Genomic DNA, 21,819 nt, shown 5'->3' with positions numbered 1-21,819 from the left:
ACTGAAATAAATGATCAAATGATGGAAAACTTTCATGTGGGTGTGGCTTCAACTGCACAGTGAGTTCAGGATTCTTCCAACTCACCTGCATAAATTATGGTGATGCAAAAGGTACGGGGAAGTCATGTACGGGTTTTCTCGCGAGAGTTACGGACTTCACAGGCATGGAGACGGGAGCTGACTGGATTTTAGTTTTCCTTCCTTTGAGAAGAAAACATCGTCTTTCAGGCAATACAGTTGATGTGCACTCATGTAGGGCTTTTAACGGGTAAACTGAGCTAACTGAATGTATTAGTGTGAAGATCAGAAGCTGCAAAAAAGGCGCTTTTTATGTGAGCATGGGCGGCGTTTCCCGATTGTGTTCGTCCGGAGGAAAGGAAAAGCTTCCATATGGGGAGAGAGAGAGCTCGGGGGATTCATGCAAACTCGGGAAATAAGTCCAATGCATACACGAAGCCGTTTTCAGACAGTGGTGATTAATTGGGTAAATTTATCACACGGTCTTTTTTCCGCAAAAATGATGTGGTGGAGCATCCGGGGCTAGGTAATTCATGAGCCCGGGCAGCGTTCCTCTCCTCCTCAGGGGCCGGAGAAGAGCCAGCCGGTCGGGTCAGCTTCGGCTTTTTAAGGACAAAAATAAAACCTGTACCCTCCACCGCCTGGGATCAAACAATATGAGCGCACAAACAGTGGACCAATCCGACCCCATCACCATCATCACTGCGAGTTTCCCAGGCATGATGATGGGACATGAGATATGGGTGTAGGTGACTTCTAGATGTCCCGTCTGCCTTTAAGGAAAGGTGAGACAGAGGCAGGAAACTCTCAGCCACCCTAACGACATGGATAAACTCACCGTCATATCAGGATGTCTCTTCCTGGCCGCGGACATCTTCGCCATCGCCAGCATCGCCAACCCGGACTGGATCAACACTGGAGAGTCTGCTGGTAGGTTGTTGGCACTTTGTTCCACTCCAGTAACAATGACTGTGTGTGTGTGTATACATAAAAACAGAAGGTCAGGTGACAGTGGGGCACTGCAGAGTTAAATCTCTAATAATATGATGATGCACGTTTAAAATTATGTCGAAACGTTTAAAAACATGTTGCAGCTGGAAGAGCATGATGCTGCCACCACCATGCTGTGCTGTAGCTGGTGTTACCTGATGAATGCTCTGCACAAAAGTGCTTGTGTCAGCAGATCTTTTCCCTCATGTTCTCATAGTGCATTAAAAGCTGTCTGAGAGAAATTAATAAGAAGTCACGCCTTATATGGGAAATGTCATTAATTTATCACAATGTTATGTCAAGAACATCTCTGCATGTGTTGCAGAAATTAATGCTAACATGCTAATTGGTTTGCACTGGCCCATACCATCATATAATACCATCATATGAGGGGATAGTGAGCCAATGTGGTGTCCATTTGAAACTGTTATGTGATTGTTGATTTTTAATTACAGCCATAAACTTGAAGTTATTGGTCAATTAGTGCTGGAGATCAGTCAGAATGCCAACTGGCTGGTATTTCTGCATCTTCTGTGCTTTTGCATTCTTGCACACCACGTTCAATGCACACTTCCCTGCTCACCAACATAAGGCAATGGTTCCCACAGCAAGCAAAGTCATAGTGTGTCCAGCAGATCATGGCGTAGGTGGCTGTCTGTAGATTTATTTGGCAATAATGTTTGAATAAAAGAAGGAGCCTGTGATTATAATTTATGGGTAGCCAGATTTCAGGCTTTGTAGGTGCTGACAGACTCTCACATCACCTTCCTGGTTATTCCTGGTCTGCGTCGCCACGGTGCGTCACAGTGCTGCAGGGCTTGGACGCTGGTTACAGCAACACAGAGAGCTGTGAAGCTGCACAACACAGGTTCAACACTTCGACACAATTCACCACAAGACTAAACATGCTTATGAATACAACGTGCCATCAAAGAGAGTCCGCGTTGTACGAGTGAAGTTCTCTGCCTTCTTACTGGCGGCACTCGCGGCAGCGCCACCCAGTCTAGTCCTCTTGCCCAGTCCTCTTGTGCCATCTCTGCTATTTTATGTGTTTCTGTCTACATGGTGGCGTTTTTAAAATTCGCTGATGCGCATACACACACGCAAACGCGTGCGCACACAAACACATGTGCGCACAGGTGAGCCCACTCCCACCAGCAGGTAGAGTGCGTGTTGTTCGACTCTCTGTTGCTCATGACGTGCTAGTTGGTTTGACTTAACTCCATTGACTATGCTCAGATAAGCCATGGTAATAGGCCTACCACTACTCATAGTAATAATATTAATATCATTAATAATAACAATAATAATAATAGTGTTGATAATTGGGGGCCTTTCCATTGTTAAATGTTCTTTAGAAATTAAAGTTTATTGATCTTTGAAAGGGTGTACTTGCATTATATGTCATTATCATTATGTTAGTTGAACATTGATTTGACAATATTATCGCTTATCGCAATAATTTCTCTTGGCAATTAATCGCCCAGCGATTGCAGCAAACTCAGATGTAAAGTCCAAAGCTAAACATTGACTAAAACTGAAGCAATACACAAACAGTACCAATGCAGTGTATGCACAGCTGCCTGAAGTTCTTGTCAGCCTCCATCCTTATGCTACAGTAGAGCAGAGATAAGCACGAACAGGCAAACTGGCTGCTTATTACAGGATTTAATTTACTGTAAAAAAACACACTGGCTGCAGCTGAAAGTTGGGTACAGAACAAGTAGTTTTTGTTGCATAATTTAATGAGTAAACAGGCACCAAAGTCATTATAGTACGAAGTGAAGTTCAGAAAGCCTCGTTTTGTGAGGGTTTTATCCCCCATTCTTCATAGTAAATGATGGGGTGAAAGTAGTGGACTAAAAGCCTTTTGTTCCTTGTCTAATTAGCCAAATATACCTGAAGGCAGGAAGTGTTGTTAGGTAATGAATACATATGACTTTTAATTAGGCCTCCTGGGAGAATAATGCCTTCCACCTGGAGAATAAAAGCCCTTCACACACAGTTGTGACATGTTTTACTGTGGCCACCAGTATTTATTTTTTTCATTGGGTATTTTCAGGCTGTTGGAGGAGGTACTTTGTTTTTATGTTTCCATCCTATCGGAGAATGACAGCATTTCATATAATTCTTTTCTTTTTTTGAATACTTTTTAGTCCCTTTGTCAGGGTATAATGCATATATAATGCATAAATCATTTCAGCAAGTTGCCCATAATACAGAGGGATAGCTGTATCCTCAGAATTGTGTGCTCCAAAAGTGCAGTGCCTCTTGATGTAATTAATTTTAAATGTGTTTTTATCAGTGCAGTTTTAGAAATAGTCACATCATTTTTAGCATAGAAAGGAACTGTTTGCTCTTGGTTCCCTCAGGACAATTTACTAAAGTTGGTTATCCAAACAGGCTTTAACCAAAATGCTGCTGTACCATGAGGTTCTAAGCACGTTTACGTCCCTCAGAGCACGACAGATCTGACTCTGGATGATTATGTGACTGTTTATAGCTAAAACCCGCCTCCCCTTTATTTATTTCACCCTGAGTCATATTTTCATTTATTTATACAAAAAAAACAAACGAATTTACATAATAAAGCAAAAACTGCTTTCAGTTGTACTTGTGGCTTCATTGGTTGTCTGGTTTAGAATCAGCAGGGAAATGAATGCAGTATTTACATTGTCCCCCACCCTGTGGTAGGAAAGGATGTGTTCAGAGGGAACAGGATATCCTGTGCATAGGGAGAATGGAACAGACAGACAGACCCCTTTAGCCTGGCGATGCTGTCATCACCCAGTGTTGTATCCATGATGAAGAAGGACAGCTTTCTAATGCTAACATAAATATTTAAATAAATGGAAAAAAAAAGAAAAAGCATGCTGCTGATTTTAATATTTCAAGCAGTACTTAGACTGTATTCCTTTATTTGTCAGTTTCAAAATGTAAACTGACTGGGCTTGATTGCTTTTAATTATGTATTTTTATTCACGCAGCTTTTCTTAAAATTATTATTATTTAAATTTCTCCCTAATTAAAGACGTCTCGGTGCGTCCCTTTGTTTTTCCTGCACTCTTTGTTATATTGGTTACTGGTAGTTTTAGCCATCCTGGCAATTATGTAAATTCTACACTCACTGTGTTTAAATTGGCTTGATTATATTTATAACTACATAAAATGTATAAAGCCCGTCCTCTTGCTAGGCCTTAACTGCTTTCTTAAGATAATTCCAGAAAAGCAAATAAAAAAGCATGGGCGACAAATGAATAAATGACAGCGTGGGTGGATTTCATTTAGCTCTTTTTTCCACTCTCATTACATGCGCTCTGTTTTTTTGGAGTCAACGCACTGGATGCAGAGTGGAGCAGATGCGGCCCCTGTTGGGCTCCACATGTTTGTATCTGTTACAGGCAGAAGCCCTCCTACATGACATCACAGCATCCACAAGGCTTTACGAGACAGGAGGCCATCACATGACCCATGCGTCTCTGATCTCTTCATTTTCCCTTTTGTCCCTCTGTGGTGGTTCATGCCAGAACCCTGAAGCTGTTTGACGTCATGTGTAAATCACCTGGGGTGGGGGGCATGGACCATCAGCCCGTTTCCATACCAACAGATTCCCCTGCCCCTGCTGCTGCAGTGGGGAAATGGAGCGGCTCCTGGGAGGTCATCATGCCTCACAGCCTGAATTATGTCATAAGATGCTGTTATTATAAGAAGCCTCTTTTTGTAAGGACATCTGATAACTAGATTTTAAAAGATCCAGTAACTTTTGTCAGTTATAAGTTACAGGACATCACATTTTGTAAGTTTAATTTCTAAATACAGCACATAGAATACACTGTATGAAATACAGTATAGGAATAAAGCTACAGCACTACCACAGTTCAATAGTGTTGAGTCATCTGGAAGAATCAATATCCAGCACTGGCTAATCAATGTGCTCTATATTTGCTCCTGTTAAGAAATGACCGACTGCTTTGTGTAAGACATCTTCCTTTTCTTTTCCTCCATCCAGGTTCTCTGACTGTGGGCCTGGTCCGGCAGTGCCAGACCATCCACGGTCGGGACCGGACCTGCATCCCTCCTCAGCTGCCCCGAGAGTGGATCACCACACTCTTCTTCATCATCCTGGGTATAATCTCCCTCACTGTTACCTGTGGTCTGCTGGTGATGTCACACTGGCGCCGCGAGGCCACCCGATATGCCCGGTGGATCGCCTTCACAGGAAGTAGGTGTCCAATGCCACATTTCTCCAGCATAGACTAGGAGTAGGTGTGTAGTAAGGCTTTCCAGCATGCACTGAGGTAGTAGAATTATCACTGAGAATTATGTTGTTTGCACTGTTGGAGATTTGTACCCTTGAGGATGACTGAAGCTGTAGACATCTGTCATTGTACATAATTATGTACATAATTGCCTAAAAAACACAGTTAAGCAGTTGTTTGCATGCAGATTTAAGTGTAACCAGATGTGTGATTTAGGGTTGTTTGTACAAAGTGTCATTTGAACCACGGCCTCAATTATCATGTGACTCAGAAAATACAGGTCAAAATACTATGACATACCACACCAAATTTAAAACTCAGCTAATGACAGATCTGTATAAACATACTATTTTTTGCAGTTATAATTGAATATAAAAATGCCTGAATGAATTCAGGACTTATCTTAAGAATCTCACTGAGCTTACCTTGACATTAGACCTCATCATTCATTTTAAAAAAGGCTTTGCTAATTATAAATATCTTGACTAAGGATTTTAGAGGTCAAACTGATGACGGCTGGCTTCTATTTTTATAGAAAAGGAGACAAAAACTCATCTTTGCTAGAGAGCAGCAGAGCAGGAACAAGGTCTCATGTGGCTCCAAATATAGACCGTAGAGCAGGTTTCTATGCGTAGATAGTCGGTACTGGGTGCAGTTTATAGTTCTAGTTACAGTTAGATTTAAGTACCTAAATGTTGTCTCAGAGCAAAGTACATTTCACTGTCAGTATCCAGGTTCTGTTGTTTACTTTGGTTGTTTACTTCATTTGCATTTCTGCACACTTGCGTCTGTGTTAATGCTTTCCTCTCCTATTTTCTTCACACAGTGGTCCTGTTCTGTATGGCTGCTCTCATATTCCCAATTGGCTTCTACATCAACGAGGTTGGAGGACAGCCATATAAGCTACCAAACAACACAGTTGTGGGCTCCTCCTACGTCCTCTTCATTCTGTCCATATTCTTCACCATAGTGGGACTGCTGTTTGCGGGGAAGGTGTGCTTGCCCGGCTGACGGCTCCTTAAGAGAGAGACACACACATCACAACAGGAAGCGAAGTTTGTTAGTCCTTTTTTCTGTGGGGGTAAGAGAACTGAGACTGAGAAGCACCTGGTTGGTGGTTTTCCTTTTTTGGATGAATCGTCATGATGCTTACGGCACGATCCATCCGCTGTTCTGTTCTGTTCAGAGACAGAGCAGGTGTGGATACCTGTGAAATGGCCCTCGGCTCCATCAGTCCAGAATGATGGGTGTGAAGTGGAGGATGAAAAAACTATGACAAACGAATACAAGACTTTTAAGGGAGCCTAAGAATGAGCCAGTGGTTATCATATGAATTAAACACCTTGCTCTTCTTCTCTAAATTAGTCAGCATGCACACCTGGAGATCAGACTGATACATTATGTCAGACTGGATGCTGGCCACTCTCTTCCAACATGATGGAGGTTCTTCCCTTTCGCTCTGCTACAAGTAACACTCTGTACCACATACAATTACGTTTCAGTTGTTCACATTCTATTTATTTTTATGTAATTTGTAAATATTTTTTAATGTCTCTCGCAGTTTCTCTGCCATTAATATGTGTGGTGGATCATATTGCCTTAAAGATCTGTTAACCTTAATATTGTTGAAGTCTCACTGGATCAGCATAGGCATAAAAATCTAATGTGGTAGGTGGAATGTCAAACAAACTATTAGCAACATCTGTCCAAGGTTATCATTGGTCTAAACTTCTCAGTGGAGCTCTTCCTTGCGTCATTGTGAGGGTAACACGCAGGAAATGCAGCTCTGAAGTGTTGAATGTAGAGGTTAGCACTCAAAGCAGGTCAAACCTATTGTGGCCTCTCTGTTACAGCTTTGTTAATATCGCTTAAGTGAATTTACTATTCACATTTTTTTGAGTGTTTCTGTTTTTAAACAGGAAAAATGACTGAAGTTGATTCTTTTCTGTGGTGTGTACATAGTTGCATACATTCTGTGTAAATGGACAGGCAGCTAGTCTGTCATTGTGTAGATGCACTGACGTTCGTGAATGAGCATGGAAGATGTCATCTCATTAAAACAACTCATTTGAATACGCAGTCTTATCTTTTTTTTTTTAAAGGTTTTTAATTTACATAATGCCAGGAGACCAGACAGACAACATGTGTAAGGTGCTTTGATAAAGCATGCCATCTCACAGCAGGGGCTACAAAGGACATATGAAGACTTTATGTAGCCAGGTAGAGTGTTTCAGTATCATTTCAGGAATGTTGGTGTTTTTCTTGAGAAAATGCATCCAGCTATGGGTTGTAGCCAGAGGAATCTATTTATGTCTAAAAGGTCATGTGTCCAAACTGCAGTTCTCATAGTCATGTTGCTATTTTAAACCCTGAAAATACTTGGCTTTAAGTATGTTGACTTTGCTGTTTATGTATGTTTCTGCATTGTTTTGGAGAAAGAAAAACACTGTTTCTTACACATGAACAGAACCTGGCAAACTACTAATCAAAATATATGGGTTGTGACAATACATTGATAATATTGTACATATACATGCAGCAAACTGTTTAAGCTATTTCCAGTACCAAAACATAAACCCAACATGGCACAGTTACACAATCCAAAAAACAGCTTAAACTGGATGCAAAATGAAAAATATAAACAATGTTTATGTGACAAAAGTCAAAAATGAGTTTGTCAGTTTTAGTTTGGCACAGATTAGAATCAACATGATCAGATGTGCAACTTCAATTCTCACCAGAAGAGGGCGTATTTGGTCAACATTACAATGAGTCCGACTCTTCACTCACCATAAATCTCCAGATTCCAACCCAAAGCAAGTAAGAGCGCTCAGGCGTAAAAAAATACTTTGAAAAAACAGTCTTCATCATCAGTTCAAACAATCGGTCAAACTTTAAGAACCTCCACCAGCTGTGTGTTACCATGGCAGCAACAACTCTGTCCCCATCATGCACACCATCTTGTGGTTAGGGAAGTACTGAAGCTTGGTACTTAAGTATAAGTATAATTACCCCACAAAATATGTACTTAACCGAAAGTGCTACAGCAACATCCCTCCTTAAGTACTTACTTTTAAATGTACTTAAAGTATTAAAAGTAAAAGTACTCACACAGTGAGTTGTCTCTCAGATGTTAGTACTAGCAATTTCCCTGCCAGCAATTTCTTTTTTGAGGCCGACAAAGAACGCACTGATATATCCACCAATCGTTTTTGGGCTGTCTAAATTCAAACGTATGTTTTAAATACGCCCACTGGTGGCTCAGTTCAGTGGAGGCTGACTCTGGATCCACATTCAATGGTAAGGTTAGCTGCAAAGGACAGGAGGACAGAGACAGTCTGTCTAGTGCTGTGCTGCTGCCAAACACAAGCTCTGCTATCACTGGAACCAATAAAGCCACCTGATTGGTTTAGACTTCGGCCATAGCAAGATAACAAAATCCATGTTTTTGTGTAGATTGAGGCGCTTTGGCAAAACTGTATTCATAAAGTGTAACGAGTAACAACAAACATTGTAGAAATGTAGTGGAGTAGAAAGCATAGATAATAGCTGCAAAATGCAATGGAGTAAAAGTCTGAAGTATGTATTATTATTACTTAAAGTATAAATATGTAAATATTTACTTAAGTACGGTAAAGAAGTAAAAATACTTAGTTGCATGCCACCACTGGTCAGGTCATGGAGGGACTGCTGTACTGCATCTTGGCCATTTGAGCAGCCACAAGCAGCAGTCCACCGGTGAGGAGCTCCAGGCCATAAGAGAGCCAGGCCAGACCCAGAGACCATCCAAAGGAGGTGTGAATGAAAGCCAGACCCTCCTGCCCCACCTGCCTCTCCACCTCAGCCAGGGCCTGGTATGAGTAGATGATGTAGAGGCTCGCCCCACACAGAGTCAGCAGACCTGAAGATTGATTGACAAAAATTGTGAAATTCACATAACTGGCATATTTTGTGGGACAATAATGATATTTATTATCTTTCCATTATGTAGAGATAGTGGAACAATGCAATGTGATTTTTTCTGAATGTAATTATTCACACAAACATTTTCACATGCTGGAATTGTAGCGGAAGTTGTCATCTCATTAAAATAAAAAAGTGGTAATCATCAATAAGAACAAACATCTAACCGCTCACAAAGCTATCAAAACCTCACATTGTGTGAGACAGGAAATACACTGATGACGCATGTGCTGTCTGTTGTTCCAGTCATCCAGAGATAATGCCAAGTTGCACGCACACACACACACACGGTCCACACAGTGTTGCTATTGGAAACCCTTTTAATTTTGTCAGCTTGCTGTTAGTTTTAAGTGGAGCTGCTCAGGGCGGGACTAATAAAGATTTTATTACAATTATACCCCAAGGTGCAACAAAGCAGGAATATGATGAGGAAGCGGCATCTGATGTCTCATTTTTATGCACTTCACCGCAAAGAACAGAGAAACAGAGAGACATCCAGGATATGACTGAAGTACAGACGAGACAGGAAGGACCGCCATAACTGCTTATAACAGAGCTGAAACGATTGATCACTGATTAGTCATGAGTTTTGATTATATATATTTTAACAAGGATAACAAAAGTTTATATGAAGTCAAAAAACATCAGATCAAATATATTTTTAGATCAAATTGCTCAAAAACAGATCTGTGTAGCCAAAACTAGCAATATTACAATTCAAATTTACCAGTAAAAATAAGACATGAACATCATGCTGTGTTGAGCTCCTGTTGTTCGTTTTAAATGCAACATGCAGCAACAGCAATAATTTTTCCTAACTAACAAATAACTACTTTACTAATCATTGTTCCGCTCCTGCTGTTCCTAATCTGCTTAGTATTTATAATCTCATCATTTTTTTTTCCTTCAGTGCACACACAGCACATACCACGTAATTCTGTTCAACAAATCCAAGATACAACGGACATATGTAAAGGACCTCAACAAGTGGACAGACACCCTTACACAGCCTCTGCTCTTGACCTGCATTTCAGGGGACTGCTTATCTTCTCTGAGTAGAGAGCCCTTAGGCTGCATCGTAGAGATAATTCTGCCGTTTTATTTCATGCAAGTAAAATATTGGATAAAAAGGCGCTACTGGCATTTACTATTTACTCCTTATTGTTTTCCTAAGAGGAAGACCTTGACCAACACACAGAGATGGAAGAGGACAGCGCTCACCCTGAGCCCACTGAAGGCCAGCGCCTTCATGCTCTCTGCTGGGAAAATATGCTGGGACAGACCTTCACTGATGCTGGAGTTCAGCCACCCCACGCATGTCCTAAGGAGGAAGCAACCAAACACTTCACCACTCTCAGCTGGTGGAATAAGAATGAGATGATGTTTCCTCTGGTCTGAGAGATACTTGTGTTCTCTAGGCAGAAAGATCCTTTTCAGCTGTAGGAGATATATTCACTGCACTTACACCAGAGCCTATAAACTAGTTCCTATATGAACATATTCCAGCACTCACCAAATAAGGACATCTGGACTGTTATACTTCCATGTGTTGCCATGGTATTTTTATATTTTTTGGGGGCTGGTACAAAATTCTATATTTTATTTGTATGAAATCATAAAGTACACATAGATTCCCAGCCCGTTTGATCATTTAGATCCCAATCTGTGAGGAATTTAATCTTGTTCACCTTGCAGATGAAGGGCATAAATCATAAACAATAGGGTGTCGTAACACACACCTGGAATGGTTTTCTACCTGAAAACACTTTGTAGCATTTCTTATTTCAGGAGGGAACCTTACTCAGAATGCCAATTACTCTGAAAATGAAGTACAGGGGAGGAAATGGAACAGCCCTGCAAGGAGCCAGACAGATACTCATTAGCCTGTTTAATGGTTGGTGAGGAAAGTAGTTGCAACATTGCACTGAAGCCAGAAGGTAGCAATTAACTAAGATTTACAATTATCAGCTATATATAGGCTTATACATTAATGTATGCATAAATATATGTGAGTCACATACATTTTAATCTTGATTATTTTTGGTTGTTTCATAGTAAAAAAAAAACAACAAAAAACACTTTTTGTCCATACACCACAATCACACCATCTCACCCTTTGGTGTTAACACACCATTTCACATTTGTGTAACATAACACGTCAGCTGAGGAAGATGCTATGATTTTGTTAATTAAATGCAACTAAATAATGATTGAAAAACAACAAAAAAGGAGCCAAAAAATGCTTGGAAGTCAACAAGTTCACAAGATGACTCCAATCTAATTTAAGCCTTTATTCCATTCCACACATTACCATGTGCTGCTTATTAAAGAGAGCCCATAAAGACTCTTTTTAAGTAAGAGTTTATCTATCACAAGGTCCTCTTTATGTAGGCCATAAGGCACTGGCAGGAGAGCATCCAAGACCAGAAGATGATCAGGCGTTAGGTTTATGTGCAAAGAGTAACTTCATTACTGTAAATACCGCATTACCAAAATAGTGCTAACATGGTTAAAGGCAGGTCTCCAAATAACTCAGATTTACATGATCTGTTGGCTGCCTTGGATGGAATTACACAAGGGTTTAACTGTGAGGTGAATTCTATTATTATGTTTCCTTTATGGCACTTTTAATGTGTATTAACCAAGTCTTTGCTCAGTAAAACAGATAACCAGGTTAGCACCTGCAATATTTATAGTATCATCTGAATCTTGTGAGGCTTTGCTTTGCTGCTTTTATACTCTGGTAGCTCTTAACAGATGCTTTTCTTCCCTCAGTGTTGGGGCCAGATGTGATAAGTGCAAGGATAAGAGCTGCATGTTACTCATGCACATGTTAATGTATCTACATATACACATACAGTATAGGCAATTGAAGCTACACTGACACCTAATTCATGATGGCACACTGGTTCAAATTTTCTTCTCTATCATTCAACAGCATGCCAGGAAAAGCACACCTGATGGCACAGAAGCAAAAGCAGCCTCACTCACACACACACACAATCACCTGCTCTTTCATGCATACTGAATCAACATGGCCAAATCAAATGGCCAGTTGGTCTTGGCTGTAATAAAAGTCCCTTTGGGCCTCAGGAGGTAATTTTCAGTAGATCGGCACATAAAGCACTCTAGCCTGCTCACATTAACCACATGGCCTTGCTTTACTGCCACACTTTAACTCCAATAAATATTCACCATGTGACTGGATTGTGACCAAGGAAAATAATGTCCTCCCTGTGTTCTTATCTGCTTAATTTTGTGTCAGAACATAAACTCACCGATATAACTGAGTGTGTGATGTATTTTACCATCTTTTGTTAACGCTGTTTCTCCTACAACCTGGCAGCAATCGTGTTACCAAGGTTAAAGCTCTTAGGCTGGCAATTCACTGGACTGTCACATTTGCTTTAATGGATCTATATTAAATGGGTGTTACCTCAGCAGAGACACTAAAAACCTTCACAACTACATTGTCTTCCATTACCACACACAGTAATGTCCTCATAAAGTCACCTAAGGCACACACACTTCACACACCCTGCAGTAGAACAGCTGGAGCTGATCTCCATCCTCCCTTCCAGGGCACAGTGAGCACAAAACCGAAACTGAACTTACTGCAGATGAAGAAGTATGAGGCTGTAGAGGTGAGGAGGACCGGGCTGCGGGCCAGAGAGCTCACCAATCCACAGATACCACCAAACAGCAGCAGAACCAGGCTGAGAGGGAGCACCACTACTATTGCACTGTGCATGCCTGGGTAAACAGATGGGATTGAAGTTATGACTCGTTAATGAAACTTCATTAGTAGAGGATATGTGATGAGAACGGAGATACTCACTCAGCATGCGCAGCTCAGTCTCTGGGTATGTGGAGTAGTTCGCTGTAAAGGAGTCAATATAGTCTACGTGTTTTTTACCGCCTGGATGGAACAAATAAAAACCCATCAGGTCATGTACACCTGCAGTGTCACACTACTATTAATGCGGTTATTATAGGGCGAAAAGCAGTGCCCTACCTTCGTTGATGCTCCACAGTCCTGAGTGGGAGCTCATGTCTTCAAAGTCGGTCATGTTCGTGGGGTTCGTTTCAATGATGTACCAATAGTCGGTACCCAGAGAGGTCGCCAAAAATGCAAAGCTCAGAAGCCCACAGATGCCAGCTGTGGTCACCAGTGCCCCAAAGCTTAACTTCATCATGTTCAGGTGAAAATGTAATTCAGACTAGCTTTGCGTGAGGCAGGTTGCGTTTTGTTGTTGTTCCAGACGCCGCCGATCACAGAATGCCAAATAAAAAATAAATATTATCCGAAATTCATTTCTCCGACTTAAATCTTTCGACTAATCCTAAATATCAACTTGTTTAGTCTGCCTGGTGGAATCAATTCACACAGCTGCTCAGCCAGCGCAGTCTGAGCAGCAGCAGCAGCTTCTGTCTGGGAGGGACTTGGATCCAGTGGAGAGCGCACATGTTTACGCAAGGCGCAGACGGAAATCATAATACGGGAAATGGCAAGACCGTAATCAATAAACAAAATGACAAAGAATAAATCCGGGAGATGGTTGCGGTTAAAAAAAACGAATTATATCCAGACAGTTTCATTGTACAAAAAAAAATAAGTCAAATTTATATTGGAAACAAATCTAAACGATCAATCAATAGAGCGCAGGGGCAACAGGTTTATTAAAACATATACATCAGAAAAAAATAAGCAAAAATATTAATTTACATTTTACAAAGAAGACAAGAGAGAAAGGAACATTTGTGTAGAAAAACCAGTCAGCTACAAATCATCTCACAGCCCACCCATCTCATTCATCTGCATCCATGTCACTCTTCTCCCATTGCTGACTTGATATCTGCTCTTTTCTGTTTGGCTGCCTCTTCAAACTTGTCCAGTGCCTCCTTGCAGTGCTTGTTCTGCATGTTAAAGAAAGGAAATCTGAATTAAGCATTAAGGTGGAAAACTAAAGGATCTGTGCTGGGTTAATTAAGTGATGTAATATGCATACAATCATGAACTTCTGTCTCTCTTTCTGCAGCTTGAGAAACTCTTCTACTGTCAGCTCTTCTACTTTTTTCTTCAATGTGATGAAGTTGCAGGAGGGGGAATGAGATTTGTGTTCTTTTCTGGCAAAAAAAAGAGAGAAAGATGAAGGACTAACTAAACAAGGAAAAAGTTTGATTAAAAAGAAAAATAAGTGCAAACACATAGGCAGGTAACTGTACTACACAAAATGGACACGGTTATATTGCTGTACTTTTTTTTAATGTTAAATCACAGAGAGGTATTAGTGGGAAAACCTATACAATATTTCAGATATCCTCTGGCTCTGTTGTAATCCCTCTGCTGGAGCTTTTCAATAACCTGACATGGTATTCTGCAGGGTACTCAGGAGTAAACAGCTCTGCTAGCTGTAAGGTAAACACTCAGTCCATATAGGGAAGAACAACAGTTACAATTCCGTAGCTGCTCAGTCTCAGTTTTGTTTTTAATGACAATAATGTAAGTATTTACAGTGTTACATTGGCCACAACTGAATCCTCATATGAAATACAAGACATGAATGTGTCTCACGTCATATGCAGTGTCTCAAAAAACTTCAACCAGTATCTTAAAATGTTTGTTCATTTTCCTTTTAAAAGTGTTTTACAGCTTAAATGATCAATAAGGATTTAGACCATATCCAGAAAATAATCTCCATTAACACTGCACTCCTGTGAACACTTGGTGCTCCAACCCTGATCCACAGCTTCTAGAACAGCACAGTGCTGTGGATACTTGTGCACTAATACAAAAAATGTCATTGTAAATGTATGTTGTTTTATTTATATTTTAGCACATGAGCTCAGTAACAAGGCAATCTTACTCTGGGTCATCTTCTGGTTCCCAGCCCTCCAGCTCTTTGAGGCAGAAGAAACACATGGCTACATCTGGGCTGTTTTCTGAAGGTGTGTGGATGAATCCAGCTTTGGCCATCTAGAGGAGCAAATGATAAGAGACAGCCTTGTTATAGGGGGATTTACACTAGTTATATTGAATGCAGAAAATGAGTTTATTCAGCTGGAAATTAACAAACAACATTACAATCCATATTAAAGGTAGACTGTAACAGTGGACACAATATTGAAGACCAATAAAACAAATCAGTTAGATTGCAGAATGAATCAAAGAAAATGATCAGTTTTCTGATGTATTTCAATTGTGTTCGTTTTTTTGTTGTTGTACATAATCATTGCAAATATCAAAACCAGCCAGAACCAAGTCCAGAAATCTAGTCCGTGATGAAAATTATTACAATAATTAGTGGCACAACTTGGGTTTAGCGTACAGCGTAGCGTAGGGTGCGTGTAGTGCGTTTCATTAAAGAGTAGCAATTTAGCTTTAGGGCTAACTGGTGTGTTAGCAAGCGTAGCTAAACTGAACCGTTTACTCACGTTTTCCGGGGTACAAGTGCAGTCCTCGTTGAATGGCCATCCTTCGTAAGTTTTGAGTCTATTCTCGTAAAAATACATTTTCAAACCCTCCTCGTTGAATTGATCCATTTTGTCGTCAGATATAAAAGAATGTCTACTACGTTAGCCAATTCCTGCCACTGAGCTAAACGTTGTTTTTAAATTTCGGCGAGTTTCGTCTTCGACTAATTTGATTGGCTGCCACAGAGCCAAGCACCGCCCGTTTTCTTCTTCGTGTATGTTGGGTGGTGCGCACATGCACATAAAACAATGATCAGATTATAAGTAAAATTGAATTCTATTATATTGTAGAGAAGGCCGAACACATTTAATTCATTGTTTACCAAATGATGAAGCCAAGAGTCAAACAACAACTTCGAGTACAAAACCACATCCGTTTCCACTTCCGCTTACGTTTTATGGGTAATGTAGTTCATGCCGGTGATTGGCCAAAAACACAACGCGCGAGACTTTTTACATCCTATGTCAACAACCGGCTTCAGAACAACTTCCCCAACTTTAATATCATGTCAATGAGTTTACGGTGTGCGTAACGTTACATGTGCTTCTCTTTTCTTCTTCGGGTTCGTTGTAATGGAAGGACGGTGTGCTGTTGAGAGCTGGATAGAGTTTGGTTATCCAGCAGCTTCAAGCACACCGAGGGTCACATTTGGTTTTGGAGCGGATGTGTTCATTTGCACTGGCAGCAACGAGATCTACGTGTTCAATGTTCTTAAGAGAAAACTCACGGCAAGTAACTTAGCATGAGAGGAGGCTAATTTCCAGCCCTGATATCCAGTTTGAACTGTCTTTTGTGTTGTGTTTTCACAGGCTGTCCTCTGCTTCTCTGATCCTGTGGCTGACCTGGTTGAAAGTCATGATAAGCAGCTCCTCTATGTAGCATGCAAAAGTGGCGTCTATTGTGTTAGCTCACAATTGCTACACAGGTATCAACCTTCACTGAACTGGGACATTTTTATATTAAAACTTGTATACCCCTTTCATAATATGACCTTTCACCTCTGCAGGGCTCAAATCTCTTCAGCTGCTGCACCTTCATCTCCAGCTGAGCTGAAAATCTCCTCAGAGTTTCTTGTTATTGCAGGAGATGGTATTTCATCTCTGCTCCTTGTTGGCTCTGTACTTCTTACTCTTCGACAGACAAACACCTCTTGGCTACTGTCTCCCTATAAAACACCAAAACAAGCACAGTCCAGCAGTTATGAGGTGCTTAGTGCAGTCAGTCTGCCACTGCTTGGTGACACTGAGTCAAAGGCAGGACTGAGAAGGAGGACTGCGCTGGTTTGTATCCATTGTGGTGATGCAACACCACCACCTTCCTCCCCTGAAACATCTCACGGCCACTTCCGCCTTGACCCGATCCTGTTTAAACTTTTGTTTGGGGTTGAAGCTGCCCTTGCTAAATCACCTGTTATCCTTTGCAGCCTGCCAGATGGCCGTCTTTGTTTCTTTCCTTTGCGTCTCCCAGGATCACGGCTTCGAGTCCTGCATAGCCTAGAGCAGCCAGTCGTGTTTCTTGGTGCATCTGTTGTCATGGAACCGGGTCCGGGGCATTCATATTGTTTAGTGGCAGTTGGTGAACAAGGCAGAGTTGTCCTGATCAAGTCCGAAAAAGAGTTCGGGGACAGCCTAGCTGGTTTCACTGAGGGGTGTATACCTGGACCTGTGGTGTGTGGCTGTGTGGATGAAAACAATCTCTACTGCAGCACTGGGTCAGACCTGCTAAAACTGGATCTGTCAAAGGGATCTGTGAGAGAAGGAAAAGAAGAAGAGACATCCAGTAATACAGCTACTGGCCTGCAAAGCCCCACCAGTCTGAATGTGTGCAGAGTCACAGCCATAACTGTGTCAACACACAAAACAACAGGTGAGAACAGAAGTAACAATATATTAAATGTGTAAATCAAAGTAGCTTTCCCTTTGTCAACAATTTGATGGTTTTGGCCATTATCCTATAGGTGTGATTGAGCTGCTGGCTCTGTCTGTCAGAGGGCAGCTTCAGAAGATCAGCTTACCTGTGAGGACGGAGGATGCTCTAGCACCCAAGATGCCTTCCACACAGATGGGCCGCAATGTCAGAGACCTCCTGTCTGCCATTGGGGATGTTTGTAAAAGGTAAACATGATTCTTTATAGACAATAATGTAATGAAACACAATAGGTATGTGATTTGTTTTCCTGATTTTCTTTAGAGCATCAGTGTTGAAAGGAGCCATCAAATCCAAAAACCAGATTCTGAGGCATCTGAATCAGGTGCTCAATATCAGTTTCCTCCTTGTAACCAACACAAACACTGAAGAGCATCTTACCATTCAGGAGAAGCTAATCAGATGTCATGGCACAACGAGTTGGAGCAGACTACTTCAGAGAGACTCTTTAAATCTTACATGTGTGCTGGATAATTCAAGTCCTTATGTCCTGGAACGAGGCTGGACACTGAGCATCACTGCATTTCCTCTGTCATGTCCATTCACTGCAGGCGGGGAAAGCTCCTCCACTAATTTTTCATTCCCTCTCCACACTCTCCACCCAGGGGAAACGTTAGAAGTGGTGCTGCCTGTAGCAGCTGCAGGCGACACATCCTTCCCCATGACTGCTAGCTGCTCACTCAGCTTCTCACTCACAAGTCTCCTGGGAGAGGCGGCAGCAGCAAGCTTTCCTGGCTTGCAGAGTAGTTGTATCAGTTTGCCCTTGAACACATTGACAGTGGACTGGTTGCACACCCTGCAGGTGAGCAGTCCCACTGCCACCCTTAAAACGCCCACATGTCAATTCAGGTGGGCAACAGATGGCATTGAGAGTTTTTTAAGTTCACGTCAGGTTAGGTGCAGTGGAAGAGAGAGTGCATCAAAGCCTGAGAAATATTCAGCTAGAGTACAAGTGTCATCAGAGCTGCTGAGGGACACATTAAAAAGCCTGAAAGGAGACTCAGAAAACCTCTCTGTCTCTATACTTGATTGGCTGTTGTCAGAAGGTGCTGGAGGTGTGAAGATGGGTCACCATGGAGACAAGATTGCTTTTAGCAGTTCAGTGGTCTACGCTCATGGTCCAAATGGAGCCACTGTCAAACTGACTGCAAAAGAGGTGAACTGTTCTCTAATATTATACTGTTGAAATATCACCCTTACATTTTTTTTAATACAGCTACATCTATTGGTTTTTAGATAAATGTAGGAGAGGACAGCACGGAGCAGGAGGAGTCCGTGTCTGTAGTCAAGGTCCAGGTTGAGAGCTCATCTATAGCAGCAGTGTGTGGACTTCACCATGCTGTGCTGTGCCGCATACAGGTAAAAAAAAACAAACAGTGAGTGCATTCATATGCACGAAAATATTCCACAATAGCACATTTTGTTTAAGGATTTCCTGATTAATAATATGACATAGAACCTGAAGCTTTACCCTTTTTTAAATTATTTTGTTTATTTCATGTTCCACTCTTAAATTTTCTTCTCTTAGTGAAAGCTAATGCTGCAGTACTGTTCATTCAACAGACAAGGTTTCCTGCTCACACAGATTAATTTGTTTAATAATAATAACTATCATACCATTAAACTATTTAGACGGCACAACTACCTCAGATTTACTAGAGTCACCATGACCTCATCAGAACTGAGAAACTTATTTCCCAGGTTGCAGATAAATACACTGAAGAAATTCCTTCTATTTGAATTTATCTGTGGATGCTCTTATTCATCCAGGTCATAGTCATTTCCAATATGTTTCTCAGTCCTGATGAGGTCATGCCTCAATTTAAACTCTTGGAAAATTCTATTTGAATTATTGCTCTTTTTCTCAACACAGGCTCTGTTGCAGAGGGCTCCAGAGAAAGCTGCTTCCATCAAGGTCCAAATTTTAGGTTTAAGACAGGCACTGGAACGCGCAGAGGTACCACATACATATACTGAATTTTAAGGATCGTTCTTATTAGTGTCCTTTTTTTTTTTTTTTTAAGAAATCAGACAAACTAGCCCAGCAGCATCAAGATACCAACTAAAATAAAAAAAAAACACACACAAAACAGCTGTACATCATTACATTAATCATTTCAGTATGTGTGTGGTTTTTGAAAACTGTTGTAAATAATAAATGTTTTTTTACATTTGCGCTGAATCTAAAATGTCGTGTCCACAGACGCAGCAAAACCAAATCTCAGGAGCTGTTGGCGTGGGCATATCCACTGGGCAGGTGAACCGGCTTCTCCTTAATGTTTACAAAGAACTCAGAGACAATCCTCTTCTCATAATTTAACACCCACACAGCTGCCCCTAGCCTTGTTATGTAATCTGACATTGCAGCTGGTCAACCTTGGTGTCTAATAAATTCCCATTGTTGATGCCTGTTGTACATGACATTAAATTTTAATGAAGATCTGCTGTATTTCTTTGAATTCTTTCTCCTTCTGTGCTTGTTCTTATTATTTTCCATTATTATTGTACAATTGCATGCATATTAAAAGTCACCCAAATCATAAGTTATTATTATTAGATTCATGCTTCAGCACAAATTCCCTTTGCAAACCTGTGCAATCAGCACAAAAGGAGTCTTTGCAATTACAGTCCAAATTGAAGAAGAGTCCTGCAGAGAGGTGATTGTTTCACAGGCTGCTGATGTGGCAGACGTGTAGGTGTAACGGTGACATGAGGTTTGATTTCCTGTCATTGAACATGGCACAAGTTCAGACAGCATGCTTTAAGATGCTATGAATAGTAATTTATCAATGGCGTCTATTCCTGCACAGCAACTAACATAATTACACTAGAAAAGCATTTCCTGAAGAAAATGCAAGTTTGATTGCTGAGCTGAAGCATTGCTTTGAACGCTGACGTGAACGATTGCTCTGAATTGCTGGAGAATCTGCAATCCGAATTTAATAAACACTTAATCCTGGCAGACGGGTGACAATATAAGATCAGCAGCCAAGTCTATGTTTTCACTTTTGACTGCTCCTGGTGGTTTCATATAATTAACTCAAACAAATTATTTACAGAACCATTAGCTTTTGGTGTAAATCCGGCGTAACAGCACACTAATGTGCTGCAGCACAGTGGTTGGAAATCACGCCATGCTGCCCCAACAGTTACAGTCAGTAGGAGCAGAGCACTACCGAGGTAACACTTTTGTTACATCATATTCAGGAGGAATGAATCTTAATTACCATTATATCTAGGAGCAGGCATTGGTTGACCTGTAAGTATGTCATGCTGTTTTAGGATTCTATGGACCCTGCCTTTATAGGCTATTAGTTAAAGCATCTACCCACCTTAGTCCAGGACTCATGCAGTTCTCTGCTCTTTGTCAGTTTGAGGATGTGACTGAGCAAACAACAACTAACAATAACCACAGGAGAGAGAACGTCTCACAGAGACACTTTACATGCACAATCTGTTCATCCAGTGGCAGCAGAGTCTGTTCCATGTGGTTCTAAATCTGGCTTGACTATAACAAACGGTTTCCCCAAATATTACAGTGTAGAGTTCAAAGGTCAATGATTATAAACTTCTGATCACAGTCATCTTTAACTGTTCATGTTTCAAAAACATTTAGGTCTAAACAAAGGAACTGACACTATTAACCATTAAGTTATACATTCACAAAATATGATTAAAATGATAAGAGTCAGCCAGCAGTCAGTGCCGACCTCCCGGTCAGATCCCTGGTCCTCAGCCACAGCACGCAATCTTCATGAGAACGGAGGTTGTCAGGTGCGACCCTCTGAGCAGCCATTCTGGAGGTCATCATGGACCTGAGGACAGAAAACAGTCAGCAAAGATCCCAGAATAATCACATAAACAGCCACAATGACTCCTTTAAGGACCTGCATCAAAGAAAGCAGTTAGCAACACACCTAGAGGAGTAAGAGGTTAGAGTCAACAGCTTCCTTTACACTTTGTTAGAGTTGGTACAGGAGGTAATATCTGCTTCCTCACAGGCAACAACTGTTTTAGTTTAGGATTCCCTCTTTTATTGTGCATTTAAATAATGCACGTACAAAATAAAGCTCTTTGAATGTTAGAAGACAATGAGGTCAAAGGTCAACAGCCACCCAATTAATTCCTGTACTCGAGTAGTTGCACCAGCTTGCTACAGAGCCTGTAGTTTATCCACAAAGGCCACAG

At 41.1% G+C, this 21,819-nt stretch overlaps 4 protein-coding genes across 4 annotated transcripts; 2 read left to right on the top strand and 2 right to left on the bottom strand.

The window, feature by feature from the left end:
• Positions 1 to 158: 158 nt before the first annotated feature.
• Positions 159 to 7,340, top strand: LOC114452062 (uncharacterized protein C16orf52 homolog B-like). The gene is made up of 3 exons (XM_028431152.1): positions 159 to 948; positions 5,018 to 5,230; positions 6,094 to 7,340. Exons 1-3 carry the CDS (start codon positions 843 to 845, stop codon positions 6,276 to 6,278), a joined length of 504 nt encoding a protein of 167 aa, XP_028286953.1. The 5' UTR covers positions 159 to 842; the 3' UTR covers positions 6,279 to 7,340.
• Positions 7,341 to 7,535: 195 nt separating this feature from the next.
• tmem235b (transmembrane protein 235b) lies at positions 7,536 to 13,653 on the bottom strand. Its single transcript, XM_028431427.1, has 4 exons — positions 13,246 to 13,653; positions 13,069 to 13,149; positions 12,846 to 12,983; positions 7,536 to 9,168 (listed from the first exon to the last, which is right to left on the bottom strand). The coding sequence occupies exons 1-4, from the start codon at positions 13,424 to 13,426 to the stop codon at positions 8,939 to 8,941; spliced, it is 630 nt and encodes a 209-aa protein (XP_028287228.1). The 5' UTR covers positions 13,427 to 13,653; the 3' UTR covers positions 7,536 to 8,938.
• Positions 13,654 to 13,892: 239 nt separating this feature from the next.
• On the bottom strand, positions 13,893 to 16,046 carry birc5a (baculoviral IAP repeat containing 5a). Its single transcript, XM_028431559.1, has 4 exons — positions 15,666 to 16,046; positions 15,098 to 15,207; positions 14,240 to 14,357; positions 13,893 to 14,147 (listed from the first exon to the last, which is right to left on the bottom strand). Exons 1-4 carry the CDS (start codon positions 15,771 to 15,773, stop codon positions 14,058 to 14,060), a joined length of 426 nt encoding a protein of 141 aa, XP_028287360.1. The 5' UTR covers positions 15,774 to 16,046; the 3' UTR covers positions 13,893 to 14,057.
• A 133-nt stretch (positions 16,047 to 16,179) lies between these two features.
• On the top strand, positions 16,180 to 19,966 carry faap100 (FA core complex associated protein 100). Its single transcript, XM_028431557.1, has 8 exons — positions 16,180 to 16,433; positions 16,515 to 16,630; positions 16,712 to 17,571; positions 17,663 to 17,819; positions 17,896 to 18,787; positions 18,868 to 18,990; positions 19,505 to 19,588; positions 19,835 to 19,966. The coding sequence occupies exons 1-8, from the start codon at positions 16,278 to 16,280 to the stop codon at positions 19,949 to 19,951; spliced, it is 2,505 nt and encodes an 834-aa protein (XP_028287358.1). The 5' UTR covers positions 16,180 to 16,277; the 3' UTR covers positions 19,952 to 19,966.
• Positions 19,967 to 21,819: the final 1,853 nt, after the last annotated feature.

The sequence above is a fragment of the Parambassis ranga genome, chromosome 19 (assembly GCF_900634625.1).
Source record: "Parambassis ranga chromosome 19, fParRan2.1, whole genome shotgun sequence".
NCBI classification, from domain to species: Eukaryota; Metazoa; Chordata; class Actinopteri; family Ambassidae; genus Parambassis; species Parambassis ranga.
The sequence above is the reverse complement of the archived record's forward strand: the minus strand, read 5'-3'. Positions and strand labels throughout refer to the sequence as shown.